Source organism: Condylura cristata, unplaced genomic scaffold, assembly GCF_000260355.1.
Source record: "Condylura cristata isolate star-nosed mole 26May11 unplaced genomic scaffold, ConCri1.0 scaffold00012, whole genome shotgun sequence".
Classification (NCBI taxonomy): Eukaryota; Metazoa; Chordata; class Mammalia; order Eulipotyphla; family Talpidae; genus Condylura; species Condylura cristata.
This window is the reverse complement of record NW_004567113.1, coordinates 13,129,028-13,140,218: the sequence shown is the minus strand read 5'-3', so window position 1 is coordinate 13,140,218 and position 11,191 is coordinate 13,129,028. Positions and strand designations below refer to the sequence as shown.

At 37.8% G+C, this 11,191-nt stretch overlaps 1 protein-coding gene across 9 annotated transcripts in view; it reads right to left on the bottom strand.

Annotated features, from left to right (window-relative positions):
* Window positions 1-4,560: 4,560 nt before the first annotated feature.
* SEC31A (SEC31 homolog A (S. cerevisiae)) overlaps window positions 4,561-11,191 on the bottom strand; it is a 67,852-nt gene continuing 61,221 nt past the window's right edge. For 7 of the 9 annotated variants that reach the window (XM_004681164.1, XM_004681163.1, XM_004681165.1 and 4 more), the window contains exons 25-27: window positions 8,798-8,917; window positions 6,736-6,807; window positions 4,798-5,376 (exon numbers count right to left, since the gene is read on the bottom strand). In XM_004681164.1, the coding sequence (XP_004681221.1) occupies window positions 5,197-5,376; window positions 6,736-6,807; window positions 8,798-8,917 (372 nt within the window). In that variant the 3' untranslated portion in view covers window positions 4,798-5,196. Of the gene's footprint in view, window positions 5,377-6,735; window positions 6,808-8,797; window positions 8,918-11,191 lie in introns of all 9 variants that reach the window. The other 2 variants (XM_004681170.2, XM_012724170.1) reach the window with 1 other exon arrangement.

The following is an 11,191-nucleotide window of genomic DNA, read 5'->3' as shown; positions in this document are numbered from 1 at the left end:
GTTAGTAATATTCTTAGTAATACATGATTTTTAAAACAATAGGATATAGGGTTAAGAAACTGTTAGGAGTTAAACATTACCAAATGTCCCAGGTGATTATGTTAGGAAATGAGGTACATTTAGAAGTCTTGATTGTTGCCTGTTTTTCTTAAGATGACCAAATAAGTTTCTCCAAGTGACTATGAAAAATATGTAATAATTATTTTTACTTTGTTTCAACGCTTTTGTTGATGTAATCTCACTGCCTACTTTAAATATAAATAAAGACCCTCTGAGATATTCAGGAGGAGATACTTGCACCAGCTAGAGTGTCAGTGTCTGCCTCATTGCTCATTTTGCCGATGCCGCCTCATCCTTCAGGAAAAGGACCCTTGTCAGAGCTGGACTTTGACATCTGGCATGGTCTCCGACAGTGGGCACAAGATCCAAACATAGGCAATCAGAGTTGTCTTTGTGAACTTAAGATATTTTTGTCTTTTCTAGATATTGTAAGACATTTTCTCTTCCATTTGTGTATCACAAGCAGTGGAAACACAGGCCTTAAGCTGCCAAGGTCTATCATTCCCACCATTAAAGAAAATCTGCCTGAAAAGAAGCCAACATACATGCTCAGTAGACTTACTTAGCATAATCATAGCCCTTTTTGTGTGGGAAATGCTGTTTCTTCAGGCTAACAGGAGAGGAAAAATACAAAACCAAAATCAGAAACCAGAACTCAAGATTTTGCTGTACAGCTGTTATTCTTACTCTGGGATGTATATGGCTTTCTGGAAAAAAGGACATGCTCACCTCTGCTGACAACTGGATTTGAATCCAGATTCCTATGCTTACCAGCTGTTCCAGGTAGGTAGAATACATAAATTAGGCCAAGGGCAGAAGTGAAGACTGAGTGAGAGGTTAGGTTAGCTCAGTGCCCACTCAAGTAAACCCTAGGTGTCTTTAATCAGCGTCCAAGCAGCACCTCCGAAGAGGGGGCTCTTTGTGGACCTACCTCAGCTCTGTTAAAACTGACCTGCTCTCGGGCCCTCCCTGGTGGCGCAGCGGGTTAAAGCACTGCACTGAGAAGCTCAAGTCACTTCCGCATGAGTTCGATTCCCGCCTGCCCCGGAGGTGACCACATGGCGAGGCAGACCTCTCCTGACCCGCCCGCTGCTCCCCTCAGCAGTGTACTTTGATCATCCGCCTGTTCTGCTCCCCACTCTGTCTCTGGTGAATCCTATCTCCCTCCACATCTCTGGCCTGTACCCCAGTTCTGTATGAATAAATAAATAAATCTTTCAAAAAAAAAAAAAACTAACTTGCTCTCTTCAAAAGGCTAGAGGCAAAAAAGGGCTGGAGAAAGTCATATTTTGTTTGGAGAGAAATCCAGAGGAAAGAAAGTTACTTTTTAGGAGATGTTTACTGTTTTGCTTTACTACTGCAATCTTTTAAACTTAATTCTATACACATTCTAGAACTCCTAGAGTAGGTAGTCCTTTGACTGGAGAAAAGTGTAAAATGGAATGAATTATCATCATTCACTAAGTCAGACCTACTAGTTATCATTAATGACTCCCTTAAATTACACTTACTACTCTTTTACTGTTAAAAAAAAGTCTGGAACTTTCCTAATCAAATTTGAATAAATTCTGTATCTAGGATAGGCTCCCTACTGATTTATTTATACTGTCTACCTGGAACCACATCTGTTTGGCCATGAAATCTCTACTGAACTGTGTAAGACACTTTCAATATTTACTGAAGTAAAAATACCAAGTTAATGATGCTAAGATAATACTCGAGTTGGGAAATACAACAGCCTTAAAGGTATAAAAGAAAATAATGGTAGATGTTTGAGACAGTTTCATTAGTTTTAACATCTTGTACAAGAACTAAGCTCTTGTATCTTCTTGAAAAAAAGTTTTCTCTATTTCACCAGGCTTCTGAAGCTCCCTGCCCCTTCCTCCCTTGGCATTGTGTAAGCCCAATATACGAAAGGTAGTTTAGAAAGGGAATAGGATTGGGAAATTATAAGGTACCAGGAAGAAAAAGCTGAGAATGCCCTGCCTGAGGAGTAATAGGCTTTTACATTCACAGTGTAACAGTCAAAATTTGAATTCAAATTCAACAGAGTGCAGTGCCATTAAAATAATGATCTCAGACATTACTGAGTAATGATGTTTGCACAGTCATTCTAGATGTCTCAGACCTAACAATGTTAACACTATTTGCTAAATATTTTAGCAGACCTCTGAAAACATTACTCCAGAATGCAAAATCACGCATCCCAGTTAAGGCCAAGTCTATGTCATTGTTAGTTTTTTGGAGAGCTACTCTAGCCACCTTAAACCCGTACATCCCATATCTCTCAGGGGATGGAAAAGGCAAACAGCTGAAAACTAAAGAACTATAAAATTGGACCCCAGTCTTAGATGCCCACTGTGCAACATTGAGCTTAAGTGACAAACATGGGCATCACAGTCTTGAGCAGAACAGGTACTAGAGCTATAAAGCAATTAGCATAGGAGTGGAAAGTATAACTAACTCCACTGTTTTTGCTTTGTAATTTAGTTTGGCTGAAAGATTTGGGGCACTTATCCATAAGATCAACTACTTAAGCCTTTCTGTGCATCAATGCTCCTCTTTGTATTCACAAAGTCATTTGAGATGCCACCTGTGACACCATCATTTAATGAACACACCAATGGATTTCTCAGTTATATTTGGGAATGCTGCCACCATAGCAGTGGACAAAGTAGAGGGGAGCATGTGTGTGGTGGGGTGTGTACAGACACAGATGTGCACTGTTTGCTGAGCCTTCATGACAACTCCAAATGAAATTTCCACCATGGCAGAGGAGACAACAGATGGTCTTAGTTATTCTTATTATATCAAATGTTGCCGTCCCTCCCTTCATCTTTCAGGCAGGTGTCAATCAGGCATGCCTGGAGTCTGGTTGTCTTTCAGGATTCGTGAGAACTTTCTGAATCCAAAGGAACATAAAGGCTCACTGGACTCTCAACTGGCAGGTGTAACACAGCTGTTCTTAACTTTTTCCTGCTGTCACAGTATTCAAATGAGTCACCTCCACCATGGCTTGTTCCCATTACACAGTCACTAGTACGGCCTATGGGTGCATCCAGCTCACAGGCCAAGGGTAGTGTGAAGAAGGAAGGGGAGGGACAAGTGCAGTCTAAAAAAGCACTCCTTCCTCAGATTCTGATCCAGTTCCTCACCAACACCTCCACCAGTTTCCTTCACACGCTTCATTTTAAAATCAAGTAGTTAAAAAAAAACAAAACCATAAAACATAGAAGCAAAGTTGAAGACTTGGGATGCAGAAAAAATGACTGGTCAATATTCATGAAGTAATGGCCAGAGGACAGTGAAATTTTTCAAAAAGAACAATGGGCTGTTATCATCAGCCCATCTTTATGTAATAGTCTGAGACAGCGGCCCCTGGATTCTGTAGTCATAAATTATAATGTCTTCTGAGTTGAAACCATTAAAAAGATTCATTTTCAAAGTGAAATTTTCCACTTTTTGTAAGTTTTATCCTTCAGAAAGACAAAGTTGTCTTTCCATAAGCTCCCATTATCTTCATGCTTGTGACTGAACACTATTTTGAGTTCAGCTCATGTAAGCCTCCATCCATTTACATGAGACTTCTCCAAGGCTATCAACTATGTGGAGAAATGTCTCTGCAAAGAGGAAAAAACCCAACAAGATGTTGTACTGGAGGGGAGAGCAGCTCAGCTGTCAGTGGTGAAACAGTTTACACTCATGATCAAAATCTTTCAGGTTGGTCAGGTCTTGACCTGCCACCTGAGACTGTCTCACCTCTTGGGAAACAAGTGTTAAGTATTGCCAGTCATGCCATTTTCACATCAGGGTAAATATGCAGGACGACACATGGAAAAAATCACTAGTGGTCAGCCTGTTGTTCAGATGGGGTCTTGGCTGACACTGTTGGTGAGGGGCAGGTTCCGAAAATCTCGTTGTCACTTCTGTGAGCCACCGACTGAATGACACTTGCAAGTTCCAGGAGACTAAAGAACAGCTACAATATTAGCACCTCACTTAGGAGGCACCAATGCTGATTAAGGTCCTCCTTTTTTTAACTTATAAAATTATTCCAAGTTAAAAACTAAGTTGGCTAATTTCTAAAAGAGGGAATGTGAATAGAGAGAATTCCAGTAAAAAGAACTGAAAAGTTTTTCCAAACTACTTCACTCAGGCTGAAAGCCTGGTAAAACTCTTAGTCTACAGTAGTAACAGTTTTTATCTTCTAGTCTTCCAACCCTCTTAAGTAAAATTAGATAAAAAATGAAACATTATTAGTATTTCATTTTCTTCAATTACAGGAATCATTGTCTTTTCTTTACCATATCACCCTTAAGACAAATTATAATGAAATCACTTGACAGAAAAAATGTCTTGCTTTGATTCAGGTAACTTTCTGAACCTAATTTAGTTTTCTTTCTGAACTTAAATCTCCATGCTAGTAGGCAACGATTAAAAAATGGATGAATGAATTTCAAAACTATAAAATGGAGACAATTCAATCTTAAAACTCAAACAGAATATTGAAAACATTTATTAATAGAAAAAGTTCAATGCATTCTACAGAATGTAAATGCTGTCTTTTCTTAAAGCCGGTGATCCCACTTTTCATTAATATTTGCTAAATTCCATGTAGCAGCCTCTATATTTAGTTATTTGTTCAGGATAAGAGTGAAGCCTAAGACACACAAAACAGGGCTTAAACTAAACTATGAGCAGCTGTTTTTTAAAAAAGAGTACGTACACATAACACAAGATTACACATTTTAATCTGATTGACATGAAGTGGGGAGGACATGAAAGAAATTTAGTTTTAGCTCTGCTTTATGTATAACCAGATATTCCTTTTCTTAAAAGTATATTGAGGTTTAAAAACCCATATTTTATCAGAATACTTCAGGAAGCCACACGATGTGTAATCCCCAAAATACACTATTTGCAGAATAGGAAAATCATCACGGGCAATAAAAGATTAAAACAAAAGAAAGCACCAGGGTTCTGAGCAGTTCTAAGTGATTATATCTGCAGAAATAGTGTAAATGCTCTTGACTGGCTGCTATGGAAACATGCTAACGAGGGTTGGTCCATATCTTATTCTTAAAAACATGTTTCTTTGGAGAAATTGCGATATTGGCTGGGAGTGAGGCTGTCCTTTTACACACCCAGCTTATTGGCTTGGGTGAGAACAACTTTGAGAACTGGCATGAAAGCAGAGATCTCACTGAAGTTACTGGTGCTCACTATGTGGGTGTGGATGGTCAATCCTTCTGAGTAGTTTCGAATCTCAATGCTCCTTGCAATGTTGTGTAAACCATTGATGATTGTTGGTGAAAGCTGAAAGAAAGGTAAAACCAAGAAAGAATTAAATTAAGGGAAACTTTCCTGAGGCCCTGTACAAATATTAAACCTTGATTTAAAAAGAGCTTACAATAAACATAAAATATGTATAATAAACTACATGTATAAGCTATTTAGCATTTCTAGAAATAGTTTTTTGGACCAAGCTACACTTAGTTGTAAAACAGAACCATAACAAAATGATCTATGTAAAGATTTTATGAATCAAACTTGTTTATAAACAAGGCATTTTCTTATAGAAAGAAGCTAGAGTTCCTCCCCCAAGATGAAATGCTAACATCTCTCTGAGTTTATGAGCTTTACTTCTTCAATTATTTTAGATGTAGCCCCACATATTTTGCGGATGAAGGTGTACAAAGATTCCTAATCATAATATCTGAGGGACTAAGGGATCAATTTATTCTAAAACAGACACCCTGAACTTTTGGTTTACTTCCATCTGTAGGATAATAATCTTTTTTTTACCATGTACTCAATTTGCCAATTCTTAGTTTGTTTGTTTTTTTAAATAATCCTTACTAATCATCTCTTAAAAACCTTAAAACCTGTAGTTTTTTTCCATGCCATTACTTTTGTGAGAAGAATTTATTTTGGAACAGTCCATGGACCACGCACTGTTAGATCAACTTTCTTTGGTTTCATTCTCATGAGATAAATGGTTATTTTTATCTGATAGGATTGGTGCAGGGGAAGAGGAATGCTGAAATTTGAGAATATAAAAAAGCCCCAGGTCCTTTTTTTCTCTTCTATCCTAGTGCTTTCATTAATAAAACAAAGCAATTCTAGAAAAGAATGGAGAGCAGGGACGAGAGATCAGAGAGTGCATTTAGTACCCTGCTGACTATCTCTAGTGCATTACCGTGCTCATCTTGCGGCTGCCTTTGGCTCTGCTTTATGTAATAACTGTTTTAAAAGAAAAAGATCAGGATTCTTAAATCTATGAGAAAGATTATAGATTTGGTCTCTGGAAAACAAAGTATCTTCCCATCCTGACTTCTTTCTTTTTTTCTTCTCAGATTTATTGATTCAAGCAACATATATGAACAACGCAGTTATCCTAGGGGCGATACAGGCCAGTTTGTATTTCTACTCCTTGTTTTAAGAAGGAGTAAAAAACCCCTATCAAGCCCTTCTCTCTTTCTCTCTCTCATACACACACCATCCCCTCATTCCCAATGCAGGAAATTAAAGATTCAGAGAATTAGAGTAAAGTCCCTTCTAGGACTGTCATAACTTTGCCCTCAAGCATACTACATACGAGTGCTTAATTTTACTAACAACCAGAAATAATAATTATCATAAACCCTTTCTCCCCACTTCCCCAAAAAAACTTACTGTCTGTTCCCTAAGTTTATCGTATAGGAATTCCAAACGTTTGTTGGCGTCATCTAGCTTCCTCTTGGTTTGCTGCAGGGAAAGAAAAACACATATTTTTAGATGGACTTCTACCCAAACAATGTGCCCTGTATCTCATTTCACTAAACTTTATGATGCCGATCATCTTCATTTTACCAAAAAGATAGACAACTATGACCCCAAAACTTTAAAAAGTTACTAGAACAGAGTGCAGAGTATTAGTGGGGGAGGGTGAGAGGATGTGGCTCTTCCTTCTGGTATGTGCAATGAAATACTGGTTGGATTTCATGTGCTTAACACTTAGTTATGTTTTGTTTAATCCTGACTCTTTGTGAGCCTTTAAAATACCAAGGGAAATAAAAAGGAAATTACTTAAGAGTAACTACAAGTAATAAAGTAAGTCCTTAAAGAATGCCCCCCATACTATAATATGGTGAGAAAAAAAATTCCAAAACTAAAATTAAAGGATGAAAATTAGAATATAAATTAACGTAATGACCTCTTAAACCACAAGCTTAGAAGTAATACCATTTCTCAGTGTTTCCTGAGTGCCTACTATGTGCCATGCTGGAATACTGTCTTGTCTCATGGAGCTCATATTCTAATAGATGATGGAAAAAAAGCACTACATGGCATATTGGATGGAAGAAAAGTCAGCAGTGCTGGGTGTGGCAGCTGGTAAAAAAAGGTCCGATGGCTGATGGGACATTTGAGCAGAAGCTAAAATGAGTGAGCAATGCCGTAACATGGAGGACGAGTCCAGCAGAAGGAGCAGCAAGAATCAAATTCCTGTTGCTGATGTGCTCCTGTTATGTTTGAGGAAGGGAATGTCAGTGTGTCAGGAGATTAGAGGAAGAGGTCAGGTCTTCTCGGATAACATTATAAGCAAAGTGCTACAAAATTACTTGTGTTTTGATATAACTGAAGTGAAAATAAGAACAAAATCATACAAGAAAATGGACTGAGCTACTGTAGACTCAGAAAGAGATGGTATGCTGACCCAGAGGAGATTAATTCAACAAAAACTTATTGAGCTGGGTCATATACCAGAGAGGCATCCTTCCCAGCTCTCTACCTGAAGGGCTGGATTCCCCGCATTTTTAATAGGACTCTCCTATGTCTAAATGACCACAACCTGTCTGTCCATACAAGTGCATGGGGGTAGTGATATCTGGTGATCAGCTGCATCTGCTCTCTCCCTCCCAGTTTGGTCTTTCCACCACTCCAAGAATGCCAGGCACTAAGGTTACGGTTACTCATTCCTGCCTCTGCTTTCCTGTCACTTTTGGTACACCTGTTTGCCAAAAGACCAGCAGAAGGCTTCACATATTTATACTCAATGTTTGATGAAACAACAAATTCCAGAGGTTGTTTTTTCAAGCAGTGAAGTGGCCATTGGCTAAATAAATACATTCAATGTTTGTTGGCAGAATTTGAAACTCCATCTAAAACAAGACAAGCTTTGTGGAATTTTTGTTGTTGCCCATACACAGGCACCCTGTAAGTAAACTTAATACAGTCATTTGCTATAATTATGAATATGACTCCAGTATCTAACTCACTTAACTATTTAAGACCATTGCAAAGTTATATATGAGATTATCTATTACTTCTAAAAGCTTCAACATAAGCTGAGAAAGAAATCCTAAATCTGAATTCTTGCATGTCACTATTCTTGCTCTAGTCACATGCCAAGCACAGCATACTGGTAAGAGGGCATGGAGACAGCAGCTGGGAGTGAGTGCTGGAGCCAGGCGGGGTTGGAATGCTGGCTCTGACTTTGAATGTTACTGTATTTTGCCTTTATTTTCTCACCTGCAAAATAACAATGGCAAGTCTACCAACCAGAGGGTTGTTGTGGGGATTATATGAATATACAGAAAAAGCAATTACATACACTCTACATTCAAAGAAACAATATAAATGTTGGTTGTATACTTCTGTACACTTTTCAGAAATACAGTTTGTAAAACTTTAAGCAATAATTTGAGAGTTCCATAAAGGATTACTGCATTAGCAAAATATGAGAAAACATACATACAGGATCTGTAGCTGAAGAGAGGCAGCGCTGAATAAGATCCTCAAATGTGGTCTTTAGGATGAGGTGCTCATCTGGAATAGGTTTCTTGGTAATTTTTTCTGTTGGCAGAGACTGTACATGCTGCAAGAAACAATACCATGTAATGACCAAAAGTTATGTACATACAAAGCCCAAAATGCATGGTAAAGAGAAATCAATCACACTTTACATAGACTACTCAAGGTAAAAAAAAAAAAAATTGTTCACATGTGAAATCACATGTAAAAACCAAAAAGCGATAGCCAGTAGAAGGTGTAAGTACTCTACCTACAACTGTGATTTTCATAAATAGAACTGGACATAGAGTACTTGATTAATTACATAACATATATTGACCCACTGTACATAGCTGGAGGGAAGTCAATCTGTGCCAGTGGAAAATAAAAACAGGCAGTGGGCCTCCCTGGTGGTGCAAGGGGGTTAAGTCTCAGCACTATGAAGCTATCCACAGCCATTGCACCGAAGTTCAATCCCCAGTCATGGAGGTGACCTGCATGGTGCAGTAGACCTCACCTGCTGCTCCCCTCAACAGTGTATTTCAGTAGATCTGCCTGTTCTGCTCCTCACTCAGTATCTGGTGGATCATTTCACTCCCTGCACCTCTACCCTGCATCCAGTTCATTTTAAATAAATAAATAAATCTTAAAAAAACAAAAAAACTGGCATTTACAAAGTTGGCTACTTGCTCCATATTGACTCATTTTTGCTTATCCTGGTTTTCTACTGTTCTTTGATGATATTCTTGGAGGTCATTATCTGGCTTACTATTCAAATGGCACAATCAAAGCAAAGGCTGGGATAGAAGAGACAAAGATGCTATTGGATGTATAGATGGAAAAGAAAATGTTTATGTTTTTAAAGTTTTGATTTATTATTTCATTCTAAAAAGACATTAGGTAAGTATGTGCCAGGGACAGGCTATGTATTAGTAATTCAACACAGAAATGAAATCAGGTCATAGGGAGTTTTTCTTCTAATGTAAGAGAAAGCTGAATGTCATAATTTTACATAAAATACCAATTGTGGCAAATTAACATTAGTGGAGTCAACAGGTAATATAACTGAGACTTAACTGAAGAGAAATGCTCCTTTCAGGAAATTTTATCAGAAGGGTAAGTAAGAGTTAACTAGTTAAATGGGAAAGGAAAAGTATTCCTGACACAGGAAGGCCAAAGATACCAAAGGGACTGCAAGTAGGCTAGTCTGGCTCAGAAAGAGCCAGAACTGAGGCCTCCCAGGCAGTGTGAAACACCTGGGTCTTAATCCTAAAAACACTGAGAAACTGTCATGTTTTAAGCAGAAAGGAGGAAAAAAAAAAAAACCAGATTAGAGGTGGATCAGAGTAGATGCTGGCAGGCCAGTACTGCCAGTGTAGAGGTCCCTACACTGCTGAGTATTTTAGATGTAGGTAGCATGGACCAGCAGAAAGGTAGAAAAATGTAGAGAAGGGATTTGAGAGAGACTTTAAATGTCAATAAAACTTGAGGATAGATTTGAAATAGAGATTAAACGGAAAAGATAAAGATGATTCTCACATTTTGGGTTGGATTAAAAAGAAAAGATTACAGTGTCACTCCCTGAAATAGGAGACACCAAAGAAAGATGAGATTTGGGAGAAAGGCTATAAATTAGGCTTTCGGCATGATGAGTGTGAAATGTCTTGGCGGTCATCCAGCAGGTAGACACATGGATACAATGGGATACAATGGCCTCACTGAGTATATAGACCTGTGTAGCTCTCCTTCTCGATGGTAACTGAGTTTCTGGTCTACACCTCTATAGCATGAGTATTCAGGTCTAACCCAAACAAAATGGCTGAGTAGCTTCCCAAAAATGATCACAGACTTGTATTAAAAAAAAAAAAAAAAAAAAAGCATCTTCGTAATTTGTATTCTAGTAGAAAGAAACAAGTTTTCCCACTTCTAACAAAACAATGGCTTTTTATAATGCAGCTTTTAACATTTATTAGTTCTTTATGTAAAACTACCTCTGAATGGCAAAGCATGTTCTTCTAATAGAGATATAGTCTTTATGAATTTGCACTTCAATGAGTGAAAGATAAAAACAAAGAAAAAAAATTAGTTTTTGACTTGGGCAGGAGTTTATTTTCTTATATTTAACTTTGACCCAAGCACTTTAGTTTTCAAGAATAGATCAAAATATTTATCTTCATATGTCTAAGTCAATTACAGAGAGATGTGACTGTTAGTTTACAAACAGCCAACTAGCTATTTGTATGTGAAATGCAAATAAAAATCTTTATCTCCATCTGAAAATAAAAATTTTTATCTCCATCTGGATCATTAGCTTTAATATACACATAAAAAAAGATGTTACTACATTTTTTTTTTTTTT